The sequence below is a fragment of the Artemia franciscana genome, chromosome 2 (genome assembly GCF_032884065.1).
Source record: "Artemia franciscana chromosome 2, ASM3288406v1, whole genome shotgun sequence".
Classification (NCBI taxonomy): domain Eukaryota; kingdom Metazoa; phylum Arthropoda; class Branchiopoda; order Anostraca; family Artemiidae; genus Artemia; species Artemia franciscana.
The window spans coordinates 51,278,384-51,300,187 of record NC_088864.1 but is presented as its reverse complement, the minus strand read 5'-3'; the positions used below and the strand labels follow the sequence as shown (position 1 = coordinate 51,300,187).

The window sequence follows — 21,804 nt, the reverse complement described above, 5'->3', positions numbered from 1 at the left end:
AAGTCGCGTGCCATTGCAAAGCTTTGGTGGGTTGATATTTCTTAAAAGTATTATTGGTACGCCTATTTTTAGTTGTAGCACGTGTGGTGGAAACCCTGAAAGATCCACGGAATTTAAAAATTCAGATGGATAATTAACCGCTTCATTTGGTTCCAAAACTGTGTCGACTGACTTGTAAAGGACTGCCTGGTCTCGAATCTTGGTCAAAACAATATTGTTGATTTCGTGGACGTCTATATTTTTGGGTGCAAGAATCGCTCTTTCACTTAGCCATTTATTATTTTTATAATTGTTTAGAATATTCGGAAATACTTTTTCAATCAATTCATTTTTGGACGTCACTAAATTACAGAAATCAGCAGGTAGTTGTATATGTCCTGAAATTGAGTCTACTGGGAGCTTTCTGTTTCCAATTGCCAGCAATTGATCTGAAAATGTTTGACCAGAGTCATCGTTTTGCAGTCGGACACGCATATTTGTAGTTAATTTTAATGTCTTTAAGTGTGCCCATAAATTAGAATTTTTCAGGCAAGCATTCATTTCGTCTGCACGAGTTGATCTAGGTATTATAGGTAATGTTTGCCTGAAATCTCCCGCAAGCAATATTAATGTGCTGCCAAAGGGTTTCGACTTCCCTCGCAAATCTTTCAAGCATTGATCCAGAGCCTCGAGCGATTTTTTGTGTGCCATTGTGCACTCATCCCAAATAATAAGTTTGCATTGCTGCAATACTTTACCCATCCCAGATGATTTGGAAATATTGCACGTGGGAGTTTCTGTAGAATGCAAATTCAGAGGCAATTTCAAAGCGGAATGAGCAGTTCTTCCACCAGGCAGCAATGTTGCGGCTATTCCGGACGACGCAATTGCCAACGCTATATCATTTTTTGATCGAATTGATGCCAGAATCAGTTTTACCACAAACGTTTTACCAGTACCTCCTGGCGCATCCAAAAAGAAAATTTCTCCAACGTTGTTATCGACACAATGCATTATCGTATCATAAATTTCTTTTTGTTCCGACGTTAACTTGGAAATGTTATTTTGTACATACGACAATATATCACTCGTACTGTAACTTTGTTCACGATCCGATTCTACACATGTCGAAATTGCAGCAATACGGTTAGGTGAAGGCATTCCCAAATCCTGAAGAGGTTTGTTTGCCATACGTACGCACAAATCTTCTACAATAACTAAAGTGTGGTTATAAATTTCTGATGTAAAATCAAAAGTCACATCTGACGTCTCTAACTGTTTTCGATGGAGTACATCTTCAGACATTTTTGACTTATATTTTTCCCAAAACTCTGTAGGAGCTGATGGAGAGCAAGTTGTTAAAATGATGCCAAACAATGCACGAATTTGACTTGGAGTTGACGTTTCGCACGCGTCATTGATGCAGTTATCCCAGTGTTAGTCATTCTCCAATAAATTCAGAGCTTGGCATGCACTACGGTAAGTGTCATGTATAGTACCGTTTACAGTTCTCAAATACTCAAAGGATGTCGGACCGGGTACATTCACCAAAGCAGGCGTAGAAGGAAGCATTCATGTTGATTGGGGTGAACGGTGTAGAGTCTTCCTATCGTGGTATCTTTGAAGATGGTAGGTTGGCCGTCGACTGACTTACCCTGTTTTCGACGTTCAAATTCTTTATTTTTAGTATTCCACGTGTAATACGAAGGAACTTCAGTATACAGCAGTTTTTTTTGCAAAAGAATCATTTTTGCAAAGCGAAAAGAAACCAGTTAACTTTGTATCCGGTGGATACAGGGCTCTTTGTTTCACGTTGGTTTCCGAGAAATAAACACGTTGACCATTCTGTAAATGTACCGCTAAGTGAACAACAGCTGGACTACGTTCATGTATCGGAAATGAAAGAATTCGCCAAACAGCTTCATTACTGCTTATGTATCTTCCAGCCTGATATTGTACGATTTCGTCGATATCTTTGATTTCGGGCTGCAAGCCAAAAACTGCCATGTCACTGCCTTTGTTGACGTGTTTACATATGTATTTGATTGCCTTTACGGAGTTACAGTATTTAACGTTTATGTGTGCATTAAATGTTTTTGATAATAATGGGGAATATGGAACAACCCACTGGTTATCTACTTCGATGGTGGTACCGTTACGCTTCTTTATTATTGCTGTTTTACCGCCATCTTCAGTAGATCTTCTTCTATATTGTGGGTAACCATCATTGCCAGTAATTGTGTTTGATACTAAAAGTCGAGGATATTGCTTTGTGCACCTTCCTTTGGCCATGCATGGTGAATTTTCGTTCAGTGCACCGTAAGGTCCATGTATCATATTTTTTACAATAATATCATGTAACCCCTTATCGACATTTTCATCAGGTATTTCAGCGGAAATCAGATCATCAATTTCGTTCGAAGTAATTTTTTTATGTTGCCAGATTAGTATATATGCGTGTGGCAAACCTCGTTTTTGCCATTCCACTGAGTACATCCAGCATCGCACTGACCCAAACACTTCAAAATTTACTATGTAGTTTATCAGTGATTTCAACTTTTGCCGGAAGACACGGGGCGTAATGTCATGTCTATGAACTGCCGATTGTCCTTGAAGTAAAAGCTGCAGTATCTCGTCCCAAGATTGATTACATGTAAATGTAATAAATAAATCTGGACGACCATAGAGACGAACATACGCAATAGCATCTTGAGCATATTCATGCATATGACGGGGACTGCCAGCATATGACGAAGGTAAAATTGTTAATCTTCCAACGTTTGTGGTATTACCGTCATTTATAACTTCATCTCGCAAATGAATGTATTGTTCAGAGCGGAGCTTGGTCCGATTCAGCCGGATATATAGCAAACGTTCTGATTCAATTTTAGCATACATATCAACGACGAATTGGTGAAACAATTGACGGCATTTTAAAATAAAATTTTCTTCATCCTGCCGAATCATTAGTCTATAGGAATAATAATGCATTGCACTGCATTTCTTTTTCATTTCTTTGTTAGTGACTGGATTCATCAATTTAATATTAAAGTGATAGCCGTCGGCTCCATCCCAAAAAATGATAGGATATTGTAGGGCATCGTAGCATCGATGACTTTCAGCAATTCTTAACAACTGAGCGTTTCGCTTATGAAGAATAATATCTCGAGGTAAAAACTGATCACCGACCATAACGATTGCCACTTCGTCGATAGTTGGAGCATTGTATCTACGCACATGTTGGCCAGATGGCGTTTTGTCAGCGGAAATAACAATTTTATGCGTATCAGTAGGCATCAAATCGATGGCTGTTTTGAACAGACGCACTAAATTATTATTTTCGTGGAAAAGATGTTGCAATTGGGAAACGATTGTCCTTTCAACGTTGGGAGAAATTTCGCAACGTGCATTCAATTCAGAATTTCTATCACTGATGAAGTACAATTGTAAAAATTTATGATTCTCGCCTGAGAATGGTAGAAGGAACCCTGCTCTATGATAAATTTGCCCTTTTACTTTGAAAGTAGACATAAATTGATCTGGATTTTCGATTTGGGCTCCAAACGACGTCATTTGGAAACATGAGTTATATTTTCTGATTTGTGACGAAAAACGCTTAGATTCTGACGTAGTTCCAGTAAGGAAAATCTTCAATGGCTCTGGTGGTGCAGCCAATTGAGGAAGTTTAACTGTTCCTGAGGCGCAACACATTCCCATTGTTTCACCATTGAATTTCAAGGCCTTGCAATAGGGAGAAATTTTAGACATAGTCCCGATTTGAACACATCTACTCAAGCTATAATCATCGACTGGGCTGTACCTGAATGCCAGGCGATAACTTTCAGGTTGCTCTGATTCCTCGGCACGCTTTCTTTTCTTACTTTCTCTATCAGCAGCAAGCCTGATTTCTTCCTGTTCTTGTGATTCCTCGGCACGCCTTCTTTTTTCACTTTCTCTTTTAGCAGCAAGTCTGGTTTCATGTTGCTCTGGTAGTTCCTCGGCATGCCTTCTTTTTTCACTTTCTCTTTTAGCAGCAAGTCTGGTTTCATGTTGCTCTGGTAGTTCCTCGGCACGCCTTCTTTTTTCACTTTCTCTTTTAGCAGCAAGTCTGGTTTCGCGTTGCTCTGGTAGTTCCTCGGCACGCTTTCTGTTCTTTCTTTCTCTATCAGCCTCAAGCCTGTTTCCTTGCTGTTCTTTTGATTCCTCGGCACGCTTTCTTTTCTTACTTTCTCTATCAGCAGCACGTTTTTTGGCATAGACTCTTTGAGCATCTTCCTCGGCTGTTGCCATTGTAAGTTCATCAGTCATTTTACAGTTAAACATTAATAGATTTCTACGTGAACGCATGTCTTAAATATCTTTAATGACGTCACCGTCATAACAAAAATGACGACAACTAACTTCATGACGTCAGTCAACACACAAACATGACGTCACCCGACAGACAGACCCACACACACACAGACAACTTATTTTTATATATATAGATACTAGCTGTTGGGGTGGCGCTTCGCGCCACCCCAACACCTAGTTGGTGGGGCGCTTCGCAACCCCCCAAGCCCCCCCGCGCGCATAAGTCGTTACGCGCCATATCAGTTTTTTGTAGTTTTTACCTTTTTTAGTTTTTTTCTTCTTTTGTATTAATGCTAAAGCCAAGGTTCAAACCTGGAGCCTCTCGGACCTAGAACCTGAAACATAACGCTTTACCAACTCAGCTACCTCGGCTTGAATACATTCGTTTTGAGCAGCTTCCTCGGGTGTTGCCATTGTAGGTTCTTCAGTCATTTTACAATTAGAAATTTCTCTTTCAACGGTCTTCTTACAATTAAAAATTTGTCTATGAACGATATTCTTAAATACCTGTGTCCTGGTCGTCATTTATATTCCCTGTGTCCCGGTCGTCATTTATGTCCCGGTATCCCAGTCTGTAATTTCTCTTTGAGTGTCCCGGTCGTTATTTATATTCCCTCTGTCCCGGTCGTCATTTGTGTCCCGGTCTGTAATTTCTCTTTGAGTGTTTTTTCTTTTTAGTATTTTTTAGTTTTTTACATTTTTTCTTTTTTCAGTTTTCTTTTTCTTCTTTATTTTTCAGCTTCACTATGAAATACATATCGCCGAACCTTTGTTTTTTTTAACTAAAATCTGGTAGGCATTGATGACCTTATCCAAGTCAAAATCCCAAACCCAATCATCATCGCTATCATTTTCAGTTTTTATATGTTTTGACTCTCGCTGTCCAGGTGGATCTTCATCTAACTGCGCGGTTTTGCGTTCTTTAGCCTCAAGCCTGTTTCCTTGCTGTTCTTTTGATTCCTCGGCACGCTTTCTTTTCTGACTTTCTCTATCAGCAGCAAGTTTTTTGGCATAGACTCTTTGAGCATCTTCATCGGCTTTTGCCATTGTAAGTTCATCAGTCATTTTAAACTTAAACATTAATAGATTTCTACGTGAACATATATGTCTTAAATATCTTTAATGACGTCACCGTCATAGCAAAAATAACGACAACTAACTTCATGACGTCAGTCGACACAGAAACATGACGTCACCTGACAGACAGACACACAGACAGACAACTTATTTTTATATATATAGATATACAAATCTGTCTACCTATCTATTATGTGTACCTAAGTGAGTTAATTTGAAGGTATTATGTTCCTTATTATGTTAGTTTTTTTGTTTTTGTAACTGTTATGTTGTTTTATTATTATTGTTATGTGCTTTCTTTCGTTATTGTTATGTGATATTAACCTGTGCTATGATTTTGTGTGCAAATTTTATTTTTTCCCATGGCCTAAAGAGGCTTTTGCTTCACAATAAATATTAAAAAAAAAATATACTGATTCCAAATATATGTTATTTATTGGGGTTAAAGTTACGAATCGAAGTTTACAAGCCTGAGAAAATTTGTCTGATTTTCTAAAACAGGGGGAAAACATCCCAAAAAAGAAAGTGATCTAAATGAAAATTATAACACGGGTGTGGCTATAGCATCTTTATTGAAGGGGGGCAAGATGGGGTACTATTGAAGTAGGTACTATTCAAGCGGTAGTGAAGAAAAGTAACTATTTAACAAACACGCTACTTGGTGAACTTAAAAACATTACGCAATACATTATAAACAATAAACACTCAGTAAACAATCGTAAATATAAGTGCTGGTGCTCTGCCTTTACTAAAATTGTCAGGTTTGAGCTGCTGCAGATGTCAGTAGTATAGCATAAACAAGCTTTCAGATGGTCGAAGGTGAATGTCGTATAAACTCGGCTTTTATCAGCCAGATTCACCACCAATGCTGCAGTACACATCCCTCCTCCATTTCCCCCAGCCCCTACGTCAAGCACATTATGTTTAATCTCATAATTTAACCAAGCTTTATTACAATAGCCCCAAGTATCGTACTGTTCATTTACTCATAATTTTGCATGGATTTTGACTCAGTAAGAATTAATTTATGGTACTAAACTTTTAATATACGTGATTTATTGAATAATATTTATGATTCTCTGTTAAATTTATTTATTTGTGGGCTCACCGATTTATATTAATAAATAGCATTGATATCAGCGGGCCACACAAAGCCGAAACAAAATGATAGGTAGCGCAATAGCGCTGTCTAAATAAAGATACAGGATAAGTCACAGCATTACCACAGATTGTGTAACATAATATTATGACACATTCCCCACATTTAAATAGCGACTGTATTTCAAATTTGAAAGTATTCAAAAATAAAGTTAGAATTATTAACTTATCCGTTGGGTATTGTTTGACAAAGAATATCCACAAAATCTGAACATATGTTGGCATCATTGCGGCAGAAAGATTAGTTTAATTAAAAATTGCCAGGGATAAAAATTGGAATGGAAAATTGACTCCTAGTATTTGAAAATTACCTTCACCTTTGTATCTTTGTTTAAAAAAATGAATTCGATAAAAATTCCACAAAATATTTTCTTTTGTAAATCAGGGTATAATATATCCTGGAAATATACCCTTCGGAAATATACATTTACAAAGGGGGGTTACACTGACTATCGTTTTTATGTCTATAATTCTCTTCACAAGCAAAGCTCGGACTCCTGGTACAGTAGGATACTCCTGATAACAATATAAAAAGAGAGTGGGTTGGTATCGCTTATATGTGCACGCAACATTTCTAAATTGTGAGGAAAATATACATATTTTGTTTAAATTCACTTTATTCCATTCTCGGCAGACATTTCGTACAGCATGCTGATGCAGAGACAAATGTCCCGCGAGTAGCACTGGCCTTCTGTGAAATGCGTCTAATTTCAGTCATAATTCTTAGCATATTTATGTTAATTCTTTTTTTGAAGCTGGTTAAAAGAAATATTTAGAAAAGCTAAAATAGCAAGACGTCAGCATGGCTTAATATATAGTAGCAGTTGTACATTTATGGATTAGTATATGAATCCGAAACGTAAGGAATAGTGTTCTCATCGCTGGTTTGACGTTTGAATTACAAATTACAGAATTTGGAGCTTGCAAAATTAGAATTGGGAGTTTATATTAACTATTATTATCAGCGCTTATTAGGCATTTCAATGAAAAATAAGAGAATCGGAGTTTCATTTAAATACTGGAAATAGAGAGTAAAACAATTAATGGATTCCTGGAGTGGATCCCCTTCTAAAAAATTCCATGGCCAAACTATAACGAATTTGAAGCATCTAGTTGTAATACTAATATCACTATAAACCTTCTTCAATGATTTCTTTTTCATTCAGAAAAGTATTTTCACTTTATATCTACCTCCATATTCTTCAATAATTTCATTTCTGTCCTATTTACAAATGCAGAGGGTACATTCATTTCCACTTTTGAAATTTTTAAAATAAGATAACTGATAGATTTTACAGACATTATTGTATTTTCGACCCCATTTGGGCCATCCCGCAGATGAAACCTTAGAAGAAAGGAGAAGGTCCTCATCCTCTCGCTAGAGATAAAAAAAATAAAAGTGATATTGAATAGGGAAGACCATACCGGGTGCTGAAGAAGATCCCCTGACCCTTGGCTAAGATTTGTTTCTTCACGAGCCTAGTATCTAAGAGAGACAAATCCACTAACTCACCCTTCTGATTCATATCGTACACACTCGATAACAGCTATTTCATTTTCTTTAAGTTGTTCCTTTTTAATCAAATTTTGCCATAATTCATATGCTTTTTTGTCCATATCATCATTGTTTCTAGTCGGAATAAGCATAGGCTTTTTTTGTCCTAGAACTCTTGTACCAGAGCTAAAATCACTTTTATTAAATGTAGGGAGTCCTAAATGGCACAATTCAGTGCCGTCATTCAAATTTAGAACCACATCGATAAGAGCATGTATTCGGGCGGTATATCTTAGGCTGTCCTTGAGATAGACATATTGACTATAATCATACATTTTGTTGTTTTGTACTTTTACGACAGCTAAAGGCCTATAAAAGTTTTTCATGATTGATTTAACACAGTATGACGTACACCAGCAAAAGCTTGACCGATCGATCGCTACCAACATTTCATTCATCGTGTCCACATTGTCAAAGTTCAAAACATCTGAAGAAACATCGTCACAAAATACTTTAAATTTAGTACTTAAATCATAATCCTTAGTCTGAAATGTTTTGTTTGTGTCAATATCGATGAAATCACGAAAACTGTGATTAACTTCGATATGAATTCTATGGCTAATAAATTTTATTAAGTCTTTATTAGGAACTTCTTCTTTCTTCTTAATTTTTTTCCCTGAAAGTAGGCTCTCAACTGTTTGCCAGAAGATGTTCTTAATATAGCGTAGCGTTTCCTGATTTAGATGGAAAACAAGTATAATTTCATTAATTGTTTCATTATTTTGCTTGTACCCCTGCAAAATATCAAAATATACATCGACCATTTTCATTAACAAACAATAAGTTTTTCCTGTCCCTGGTAGGCCAACAATATGTAGATAGGGTTGGTCACTTTCCAAAATTACTCTTTGCACAGGAGTCAAAAATATTCCTGCGATGTCTCTGTTTTTTGACTTTTGTCCTCTTTTCAACTTGTATTCTCTGTTTAACTCTTCTTGAATTTCAAGATTTTCCTCTAAGGTACTCCATTTTGTACAACTTTTATGATATCTGCCATAGAACCTGAAATAGAAGTTGATGTATTATTACCCCAGAGTTCTAAATCTTCTTAATGTAGCTAAACAATTCATGAATTTGTGCCTGGAAAATTTGGAGACTCCAGCTTCAATCTCCCTGTCGTAAGCTCTTCTCCTTCTGGAAGTTCTAATCCTGCAACCCTGTAACCAGGAGTTGTAACAACAAAAAGCATTGTTTTGTGCTGTAATGGCGTCACGCGGCTTTGCATGTGACCAGTAACAAGTAGTAGTGATTATGATAAGGTTAAATTTAATCTTCGAAAAGTACAATTACAGTAATTAGAACCTCCAAACCAAAAGACACTCTAAGATATCCATCTCTTGAAAGATTCTATAAAAGAGATTTTCTTGTATTTGTTAGCGTAAAATTTATCTGGAAATTTGTTTTTAAGAAACATTTTTTTTTTGGGTCTAATCAATTTTAAAAACATTTTCCAAAAAAATGGATTTGTAAAAAAAAAAGATATAGCCATACTCAAACAAAAGCGAGCACAACTAAAGTTATATTACAAATCACATACAGAAAGAACATAGATTAGTATAGGTAGCCCCCCCCCCCAAAAAAAAACAACAACAAAAAACAACAGAAAATAAAAGAAATATATCGTCAAATGAAAACAAAGAGTTCGGATTTAATGTTAAAACTTAAAACGAACAGGAATTTATAACTTTGTATTTGAGGGGGCGGGAAGGAGGTTTTCCTTAACATCTGGCTCTTCGATATGAAGTTTAATAGAGCTATGCTGAACGGTTTACTGAGCTCAGCAAATTAGAAACCGATTGCCTCTTAAATGATTTAAACAGAAAACTGTACTGTCAAAAGAAAAAAAGCATTAGAACGAAGTTCCATTGCTGAAAAATTGTGAAAGAACCTTTTTTATTTTTTTCCAAATTAGCCTTGTTCCAGAGCGATTGTTCTTTAGCCATTAGGGAAAATTTCAAAGCTTAGCAAAAAAAGTAGAGGGTCAGGGAGGGGATATCCTCACATAAATAGGATGATTTATGTTCCTTTTAAACGGTAATGTAATTCTTTGATTTAATTTAAATTAAATAATTTCTTTTTGTTCTTAATTGTAAATATTACTTTGCAATAAATAATATGAAAACTACCGTTCCCCTCAGACCTGACTCTTTAAATGAAAGCTTAGCTTTTCTAGAACATTGCTTCGCTAAAAGCAACTCATTTAGTGTATTTGCTTTTCAAAATGTTCATATATTTTTTCTAATGAGGAGAGGTCTAAGGTTAAATCCATCATAATCTGAATATTCATTCAGCTTTGTTGATTCAACTAAATTCAAATAATAAGTGGTTTATAATAATGTTTCATTTGTACGGAATAGACGAATGACAGAGTGCACTTCAGCATGGCATCACTACAGATGGCATCAGATGGCATACAGATGGCAGCATGGCATCACTACATGGCATGACTACAGAGCTAAATAAATACCAGCAGAAAGAAAGAGGCGGGAAAGAGGCATGGAAACAGCTATAGGAAGACAATGCTCGCGTGAGAGAATAGTACAACGAAGTTTAGTTTCAAGCATATTACAGTAGGCTGGAATGGGATGTCACCTAACTAAACAAAATATATGAGGAGCATTGGGGGTATGGGTATAGATGGCCCTATTTCCATAGCCATTTTCTAGAGCTTTCCAGAATATCAGATAACGTAGTCAGACAATTTTATAAATGTCCGAACAATATTCGGGTAGAAATTCGGATATTTTGGAAATTTTGTCAGAAATAGGTCAAAGTAGTAGAAAGCTGTTTGAATTCAATGGCCCATCATTTGGAAAATCAATTTCTCATTTAAAATTGGCTGAATGGACTCCCAGGACAATGAAAATAAACATTTGTATGAGCAACTTTTGGTCATCTCCATTGTTTCATCCATGATATTGAGCTAGCGTCTTAATAATTAACTCCCTCCCATATCAAGCAAATTATATTTTAAAATGAGATTTTTTGAAATTCATTTATCTGATTTCTATATAAACTATAACTTGTATAAGGTTTTTTTTAAACCTGAAGACAATTTTTTTTTGAAAATATTTTTTCTTAAAAAAAAACTAGAGAGCAGAAAAAGTTCTAATAGAAATTGGTTACAAAGAAAAATCTTGGAGAAAAAAATTTATATTTAGATGAAAACAGAAAAAAGCTCGATCAAAAATTTCACGACCTCTTCTGCTGTCTTTAAAGCTTCGAAGCGCTGTTTAGCGTCATTGTTGAGTTGTAGTTGGTCGAATTCCAAATGGAAAGTTCCCAAGTGACAAAAAAAAGTACTTTAAGTAATGCGTTGTTGCTGCAGTAAATGCGTTTCTGAAAATACTAGTGAACTGGCTTCGTAACAGGGGTTGATTCCTGCTGAAACGCCTTGAATTTTAATTTATAGGTCAAGGCTGTATTTTTTCATCAGTTCCTTGCCGAGATGTTTTTTCATTATTAGTTTATTTTCATATTTGTATTCTTTAGTCGTTTTTTTTTTGCAAATCTGCAGGATTTAAATCAAAGTTGCCATGTAGATCAAATAAAAACTTATCAGTTTCTTCAAAATTGTTTCCGTCTACATGGAACCCAAATCGTATACTTTTAAGCACTGGTTCGTCCTCTAAGGACTGGGGCACAATTTAAACTGAATTTGACCATGATGACATAACGTCACATAGACAATAACAAGTAGTAGAACCTAAAAATGCAGTTTCTTGGAAAATTAGATTCCTACTTCAATCCAATCGCTTTAACTCTTAAAATGGCACAAGAATTTTTAATTTTCCTTCAAATGCACCCTATTTTGGTATTCTATGAGACAGGTCGATTCGATTGCTGTAATTTGCTAAATCTTGCTATAAAAAACAAATATTGATTTAATACGATCACCTTGAAAAAAAAAGGATCCGTGATCTTTAATCTGGAAAAAAGATAAACAGTTTTGAAAATAATTTTGATAAGTTAGGGTTCTCTGATAAGTTAAGTCTAATAGGGTGATTTTCATTTTAGACCCTAAGCAAAATTATAGTAATTAGAACCTCAAAACCGGAAGACATCCTAAGATATCCATCTCTTGAAAGATTCTATAAAAGAGATTTTGTTTTTGTTTGAGCGAGACTTTTCTGGAAGTTTGTTTATAATAAAGATCTTTTTGGGTCGAATCAATTTTGAAAAACATTTTCCAAAACCTTTATTTGTAGAAAAAAATCAAATAGTCATATTCAAACGAAAGTGAGTCTAACTAAATTTATATAACAATTCAAAAACAGAAAGAACATATATTAGCATAAATCAAACACAAAACAAATAAAAGAATCTGTCCTAAAATAAAAACAAAGAGTCAAAATTTAGTCTGAATATTAAAACTTATACCAAATAGAAATCTGTAATTTTGTATATAAGGGCGTGGGAAGGGGGTTTCCCTTGACATCTGGCTCTTCAATCTATACTTTCATAGGGCTATGCTGAAAGCTTTCGTGAACTCAGTAATTTTGCAACCCATTGTCTTTTAAGTGATTCAAACTGAAAACTGTACTATTGAAACCAAAGATACATCAGAAATATAAAGCAAAGATACATCTGGAAGATGTTCCAGTGTTGAAAATTGTGAAAGACCCTATTTTATTTTGTTGACATTAGCCTTGTTCCAGAGCAGTTGTTCTTTGGTGATTAGGGAAAATGTCAAAGCTTAGCAAAAAAGTGGAGTTTGTTAGGGGATTTCCCCTCATAAATATGATGGTTTGTGTTCCTTTTAAACAGTAACGTCATTCTTTGATTTCATTTAAATCAAATAATTTCTTTTTGTTCTTAATTTCATACATTGCTATGCCATAAAAAAAAAAATATGAGAACTACCGCTCCCCTCAGACCTGATTCTTAAAATGAAAGCTTCACTTTTGTAGAAGATTGCTTCGCTAAAAGCAACTCATTTAATCTATTTGCTTTTCAAATTGTTCATATATTCTTTCTAATCAAGATAGGTATGAGGTTAAATCCATCATAATCTGAATATTCATTCAACTTACTTGAAGCACATTATCTAGAAAGATTCAAAGCATTAGCCTAAGAGTTTTTTTTCACGCTTAGTTATTCTTCTTCCCATAAGAACATCAGAAAATGTTTACCAAAATCTCGATAATGTTTAAGTTTTTTAAGCTGTGTAACATTTAGTTTTATTGCATGAGGGGTTTGCAACTACAGTTCATTTCCAGCATGGAATCCTAGACTGGAAAGCTAAATAAACACCAACAGAAAGAAATAGGCGTGGCATGAAAACAGCTATAGGAAAGCCAATGCTCGCGCAAGAGAATGGTACATAAAAATTTAATTCAAAACATATTACAGTAGGCTGGAAAAGGACTTCACCAAACTAAACCAAATCTGAGTAGTATCGGGGGCATGAATAGAGACAGTCCTATTTGCATAACCATTTTCTAGAGCTTTCTGGAATATCAGATAATGCGGTAAGACGATTTTATTAATGTCTTAACAGTATTCGGGTAGAAATTCGGATATTTTGGAAATTTTGTCAGAAATCCAAAGTAGTAGGAAGCTTTTTGAATTCAATAGCCCATCATTTCAAAAATTCAATCCCCATTTAAAATTAGCTGAATGAACTCCCAGGACAATGAAAATAAATATTTGTATTGATAACCTTAGGCTATCTCCATTGTTGTATCCATGATATTGAGCTAGCATCCTTAGCCCTCCTAATTAACTCCCTCGCATATCATGTAAATTCTATTTTAAAATGAGATTTTTGAAAATTCAACTTTTTTATTTTTATGTAAAACTATAACTTGTATAATATTTTTTCCAACCTCAAAACAAATATTTTTTTGAAAATACTTTTTCTTAAAAAAAGAATAGAGAATAGGAAAGGTTCTGATAGAAATTGGTTATCAAAAAAAATCTTAGAGAAAAAATTTATATTCAAATGAGAACAGAAAAAAAAGTTGTGCTCCAGAGGGAAAGTGAGAGACAAAGTCGTTCAGAAATTGCATGACCTCTTCCGCTGTCTTTAAAGCTTCGCAACAATGTTTACCGTTATTGGTGAATTGCAGTTGATCGAATTCCAAATGGCGAAATTCCATGGGACAACAAAAAGCACTTGAGGTACTACATTATTGCTTAACTGAACTAGTTTCGAAACAGGGGTCGATTCCTGCTGAAGGACCCTGAATGCTAATTTCTAGGTCAAGACAGTATTTTTTCATCAGGTCCTTGCTTATATCTTTTGGCAATTAATTTATTTCCGTCTTTGTATTCTTTAGTCGGTTTTTACAATTCTGCTGGATCTGAACTAAATTTCCCATGTATATCAAATAAAAACTTATCAGCTTCTTCAAGATCATTTCCTTCTGCAAGGAACTCCAATCGTGTACCCGTCTTATTGAGGCGTTTAACATCAAACTTATTACTTCTCTGCCATCAAACTCACCAGGACTTTTCTGTTTGCCATCAACCATTTTTTTTCTTTAATATAGAATGCATCATATGTTAGCAAAATTATTAGCGTATATAATAATCAGATGTGCATGTAGCAGAGTATATTATCATGATAATAAAGTTTTTACATGCAAGTTTAATCATTGGGAACCTCAGGCTAAATTAAGGTATTTTCTCCGACAGAACTCTCTGCTTTTCGATTAAAAAAGGTAAGGAGGAATGTTAAACATGAAAATAACCAAGAATTATGTCGTACGCCCGCACAATTCTGAGCCCCACTCCATACACTAAGGTTTGACATTCTGTCTCAGTCTTTTAAGAACTACTGCTCACATGCAATTACCATTGCCATAACATAAAAACTGTTTTTAAAGTCCTATAAAACTGTTCGTTTAGTGGTTAACCTCTCGAATAGCCCCCTCCGCTCAATACGCCTAAGCACTTCCCTAAGCACTAAGCACTGGTGCGTCCTCTAGGTACTGGGACACAATCTAAACTGAATGTTGAATTTCGTGTATTAATATTTTCCTGACAAAACTCCGGAGGCAAGCACTATTTTTTAACTTTAATTTCACATGATATCATGACATCATATAAATAATAACAGGTAGTAGATACCTAAAATGCATTTTTTTGGGAAAATTATATTCCTACTTCGATCCAATCACTTTTAACTCTTAAAAGGACACCAGAACTTTTAATTGAGTTGCGAGAGCAACACTTTGGTTTTGTCCCAGTTTTTTTTCCTATACCGCCGATCTTGGCTTATTCCTGGAAACTGGTAAGGGTCTAACCTGTGCGGTTTTTACGGAAAGTGTGGACCTCAGGCCGGATTGTTGACTATGGAATTGATTGATGTCATGACTATCGGATTGGTGACTATGGCCTCTTAAACTTTAAAAGTTCTGTCATTGCTAAAGAAATTGGAGCTTATCCTTTGCTCCTTTCTAAATGGTGACGTTAGAAAGTTGGCCTACGGCAAAAAAAAAATCAACTTTTGAACTAAGATAAATAGAATTTTTTTTCGACGGCAATCTATAGCTCTTGATGAGCTGATCAAAGTATATGCCATCTATTTTTTGGTAAAAAAAATTCCTTCATGAGATATATTAGTTTGAAAGTTTCAAGGGGTTGACAACTTGAGAAGTAGGGTACACACTGAAACTAAAAATAGGCCGATACCAATTGTGAGACAAGTAGAGGACTTGTAAGCAACAGTCGGCTGTTAGACCATAATTATCTTCGGCAATAAGGGGTTTGCAACTTTGGCTAGTTGATGTACCTATTATTTGTTTCCGGTGTATTTGATGGTAAGACCAATTTGGTTCCAGTGGTAAGACATGCAGGGGACTTGTAAGTAATAATCGTCTGTTATGGTACAATCATCTTCAGTGAAGAGGAGTTTGTAACTTTTGATAGTTGGTGTAGCCTGCTTATACTCACTGTAACCTAGAATTAAGTGTTTATGCAACGGGTACAAACGATAAAGTAAAACAATGAAAGCGCTGAGGGGTTTGTAATTTTTGTTAGTTGGTGTACCCATACTCACTGTAACATAGAATTAAGTGTTTACGCAACGGGTACAAACGATAACGTGGAACAATTAGGCAGTTTCGTAATAATTAATAGAGTTTCATCTATGGTATTTTGATCCTGAAAAGTTACGGATAGTTTCATAATACCAACTAGATTATATAAGATATTGTTCCAAGTCTTCATCCATCACGATGTCTACGATTGAAAAGCATACAGTTCAACTGGCTGCAAAGTCAATTTAATCCCTTCATTTGGTATTATAGCTCGTGATGAGCTGACCAAAGTATATGTCATCCATTTTTTGGTATAAAAATTCCTTCATGAGATATACCTGTTTGAAAATTTCAAGGAGTTTCTAACTTCAGTAGTAAGGTACACACTGAAACCAAAAATAGGCCGATACCAATTGTGAAACATGTAGGGGACTTGCAAAGAAAGGTAGGCTGTTAGCTCATAATCATCTTTGGCCCTGAGGGGTTTGTAAATTTTGCTATTTGGTGTACCTATTATTTGTTTCTAGTGTATTTGATGGTAAGACCGAATTGGTTCCAGTGGTAAGACGTGTAGGGGACTTTTCTACGATTGATAAGGATAACGTTCAACTGGCTGCAAAGTCAATTTAGTCCCTTCTTTCGGTATTATCGATAGCTCGTGATCAGCCGATAAAAATATGTCATAGTAGTTTCTTCATAATTAATAGTGTCATTTATGGTATTTTGATCCTAAAAAGTTAGAGATAGCTTTATAATATCAACTGGATTATACAAGATACTTTTCTAAGCTTTCATCCGTCACGATGTCTACTATTGAAAAGGATAAAGTTCAACTGGCTGCAAAGTCAATTTAGTCCCTTCTTTCGATATTCTTTTGTTATTGTTGTTTTTTCAACGCTGAGGAATAGATTTGATCATGTGATTACTGATCGCGTTCTTCTTTGAACATAACGTTTTAAAAGCTTCGATAGGCTGACAACTTCAGCGTTTAACCGACAGCAAAGAAACAAAACCAAAGTGTTGCTCTCGCAACACTTTATTCGGCGAAGCCGGACAAAGGTTGCCGCAACGCTTCGCGTTGCTCAGGCACCGTAGGTCTAGTTTTCCTTCAATTGTGCCCTATTTTAGTTTTCTATGACAAATAATTCGATTTGATCGCTGTAATTTGTTAAAACTTGCTACGATCATCTTTGAAAAAAAAAACAAAGCATCCGTGATCTTTCTTCTGGAAAAAATCTACATTTTTTGTAAATGGGAGGCTGAGTATGGTTCTCTGATAGGTTAAATCTAATAGGGTGATTTTCATTTCAGACCCTAAATTTTACATTCCCTTTAAATAATTTATTGTTATTCTTGTATTTGATTTTACAAAAAAGAAGAAGAAAAGTATAAGAAAAGAGATTTCAAATGAAGGACTATAAGATGGTGTTATATATGATAGATTTGTGATGATATATGGGAACAAATAAAACATTTTTTCAGAGAATAGAAGCTAACTGAAGATAAGTTAAGCCTATAGAATTACATAGCTATGCTAAACGCTCGGTAATTGGCTACGCAAATATGTGATACGTGAAGAACTCTATCTGGGAATATCAAATAAAGACACAGGTTTCTAACAGTGGCACAATTTCAGCAAATATTGGGGGACAGTTGGAGCCAATTTTCCTAAATCAAGTGAAGATGACAGTGAAAAATGAAAAATGAGCAATATAGTTACAAAATAGACAATGATAAACTAAAGAAAACTAACCTGTTTTGGTGGAAGCATGCATATCATAGTTTAAACAAGATTTTTGGAGAAACTAAATTTGAGCTGGAGTGGGGCGGAGTAAAATGGGGTCTGGGGGAGCAAACTGAGGTCTGGGAGAAACAGTTACTAGCAAATCACGATCTTGATTTATATGTATATTATTTCAAAGAATAAATAAAGCACTAACCATGCTAATAGAGTGCGAAGTGAATATTCACCATCAGACGTTATGATTTCATTTCGATTCATTGTCATGCCACATAGTTTTTGCATATAATCATCTTGGAAAAGTGCATTGTCAAGATCCAGGTTTATTTGTTTTTCCTTCAAGTTTGGACGCTTTATATTTGCAAACAAATTATAATGAAGTTTGGAATTTTTTAGTTCATCGTGAATTCTGTATTCTGCTTCAAACCCACGTGGATCTTGCTCTCCAATTTTCTCTATCACTTCTGGAAATATTAACAGCTGTTCCATATCGAGGGTGCTTTTTTTGTCAATGCGCCCTAACAAAACATTTTCAGCTTGTTGTAGGAATGGCTTAGATTCCAACTCCCCTGGAAGTCTAATTGCATCACAGCAAATACATTCCTTTAGGAGGGTGCTTGAGCTCATTTTCATGGCTTAAATACAGTATAAATTACATTTTGGATTAAGACATATAATATATTTGAATCTGCTTTTTATTCTTTGGCACATTTGGAAGTTTTATCATTTCTCACGGGTGATAATTCTTTAACTATGCTTTGAACGTTGATAAAAACAAGACTCTTTATCTGATAAAAAAGACATCAATTGCGTCATAAAAACTTACAAAAGACGGAATAAAAAATAGAGTTGGCAGTTGAATTATTTTCGTAACTAATGGAGATAAAAACCCATTCGAGTTATGTCCTTTTTCCTAGTTTTTTTTGGAAAGGGTGTCTTTTAGTAATTTATGAATTAGATCGATTTTTTATGTGATTGGGAAAAGCAACGTTGAAACTTAAATAAATGTAACTAATTTTTAATGGAAGGGAGGTTCCCGTCCCTCATCCTCTTGAACTACAAAGGAGCTCATTAGATTGGAATTGAAAAGGCTATTGCCCTTTTTAATAATCGAAATTAATTGAAGGGCAACCCGTCCCCTCCTACGCCCATATTTTAAGTTTAGACTTTATCAAAAAAAATTCCTATCAACTTTTATTTAAAAACACCCATCTGACAAACTCAACAACCATTACTTCCCTCCATGATTCTTCATTCCACTCTTCATATTATTGCTTCGTATGAAACAGTTCGTGGGAACGAATTGTAGTAAGGAGCGACCCGGCTAAATAGTAACCGAAACTCTAAAAAAACGGAATTTTGATGCCAATGTTATATCAAAAGAATCGCATTTTAGTTCCGATTGTAAATATAAATTTCATCAAAATCGCATCATCAGATACAGCGAACCAGAGAACCCTACTGTAGAAGTTTCAAGCACCTATCTAAAAAATATGGAATTTTTTGCCAGAATACAGACCACAGATGCGTGTTTATTTTATGTTTTTTGTTTTGTTTTTTGTTTTTTCCCCAGGGGCGATCGTATTGACCCAATGGTTCTAGAATGTCGCGAGAGGGCTCATTCTAATGGAAATTAAAATTTCGATTCTCTTTTTAAGTGACCAAAAAATGGAGGGCACCTAGGCCCCCTCCCACGCATATTTTTTATCCAAATTCACCAGATCAAAACTTTAAGATAGTCATTCTGTTCAGCGTAGTCGAAAACCTAACAACTGTGTCTTTGGGGACGACTTAATCCCTTACAGTCCCTGAGGAAGGGGCTGCAAGTTAAAAACTTTGACACTTGTTTAATATAGTAATGGTTATTATGAAGTGTACAGACGTTTTCAAGGTGAATTTTTTGCATTGGGGTGGGGGTGGGTCGGGGTAGATAGTTCTGTGGGAGGATCTTTGCATGGAGGAATTTATCATGAGGGAAGAGAATTTCCATGAAGGGGATGCAGGATTTTCTAGCATTATTAAAAAAAATAATGACAAAATAAATTTATTTTTTCACCTGGATGTAATGAGTAGCATTAAAACTTGAATATAAAATATAAAAATATATTTATATAAAATACAATGAATATAATGAATATAAAATATTACGTATATAAGGGGATTTCGTCTCCTCCACAATACCTTGCTCTTTACGCTAAAGTATTTTTAGTAATTTCAACTATTTATCCTACGCCCTTTGTGATTCAGGGGTCATTTTTATAGATTTTGGATAAAATTCAAACTTTAGTGTAAAGAGTAAGGTATTGACAAGGGGGCAAACCCCCCTCATATACGTAATAAAAATACACAAATATAGAAGTTTGTTATGTAAGTTAGTTCGTAAGTTACGTATAATTTTTACTAACAAAAACGTTTCTTATGAAATATAAGTTCTGGTTGCCTAGTTCTAGTTCAAGGTACGTGTGTTTACTAACAAAAGCGTTCGTACAAAAAATAAAAAAATCTAGTTGCAGTTTTAAGTAGCCAAAAATTAGAGGGCAACTAGGCCTCCTCCCCCACCTATTTTTTTAATCAAAATCGTCGGATCAAAGCTATGAGAAAGCCATTTAGCAAAAAAAAAAAAAAAAATATGCAAATTTCGTTTTAATTATTCATTAGCTGTTAGTCAAAATCAAAACATGCATTAATTCAAAAACGCTCTAAAGTTTTACTCTTTCTATCTACTCCACTTTTTAAACAGTAAAAAAAGAGTTCTTCTCATAGATTAATGTTAATAAAACAATTATATTCTATCCTGATAGTAAACAATATTCAGCTTGTAGTAAAGATTTGATTTTCCCCCTAATCAATAGAGATGTTGATAGTTGCAAATGACTAGGGCGACCAAATTGGTTTTTTTCCTCCCTGGGAAAATGGAATAAAACCACCAATCTCGCAATTTTTGGAGGAAAATTGAGGGTAGCTGGAAGCAGCCTCTTACAGAATGAAAGGGAACAACCCGAAAGGGCTATTTTTCGAGGTAGTATCAAGAACCACTGCATTAATCGTGTAAAAGGGCGTCACAAAATCTCTTAAACGTAACTTTCAAGCTGATTTTTAGCCATTTTAGGGGTTTTTGAATCTAGAATTTGAAACAAACTTACTTATACAGAACGTCTTTGTTACGATATCAAATAAAATAATAGTTTTTTATTATAGCTACATTTAATAAAATATAAACCTATCCGTAGTATTTTTTCTTGGTCCTAACACTTAGTGTTAGGACAAAAAATACTACAAATAAGTTTATAACTTTATTAAATTTTAAACCCTCTTAGGAGGGTTGTATTAAATGAGATAATGATTTTATTTATCCTGGAACAGCAAATCTTCCGGGATAAATATAAATCAATATCTCTAGGCTATTCAAGAAACCTTTCTAAGAGGGTTTAAATAAAACTTAATATTATATAAATGATATAAATAACGTACATTCACCACTCTTTTATTATACTAATAAAAGAGCGGTGAATGTACTATGCAGGACGTTATATAAATGAACATTATATATATGAATGGACATACGCAGGCTTGGCTCCTTGACAAGGCCCTTCCTCAGACATGTAGGTCCAAACCTACATGTCTGAGGGGGGCTTGCTTCTGAGGCAGCCTGCGTATTTAATGTTTCATGAAATAAAAAAAAACAAGTTTTTTTAACTGAAAGTAAGGAGCAAAATTAAAACTTAAAACGAACAGAAATTACTTCGAATATGAAAGGGGCTGCTTCCTCACCAACGCCCCGCTCTTGACGCTAAAGTTTGACTCTTTCTCTCAACTCTTCTTTTTAAAACAGTAAAAAACCTTAGCGTAAAGAGCGGGGCGTTGGTGAGGAAGCAGCCCCTTTCATATACGAAGTAATTTCTGTTCGTTTTAAGTTTTAATTTTGCTCCTTACTTTCAGTTAAAAAAACTTGTTTT

General features: G+C 35.0%; 1 protein-coding gene across 5 annotated transcripts in view; it reads right to left on the bottom strand.

Moving 5' to 3' along the window:
- The window catches only part of LOC136043340 (uncharacterized), an 88,718-nt gene that overhangs the window by 11,227 nt on the left and 55,687 nt on the right, over positions 1-21,804 (bottom strand). For all 5 annotated transcript variants that reach the window (XM_065728272.1, XM_065728265.1, XM_065728280.1 and 2 more), the window contains one exon: positions 8,081-9,124. In XM_065728272.1, the coding sequence (XP_065584344.1) occupies positions 8,081-9,124 (1,044 nt within the window). The remainder of the gene's footprint in view (positions 1-8,080; positions 9,125-21,804) is intronic.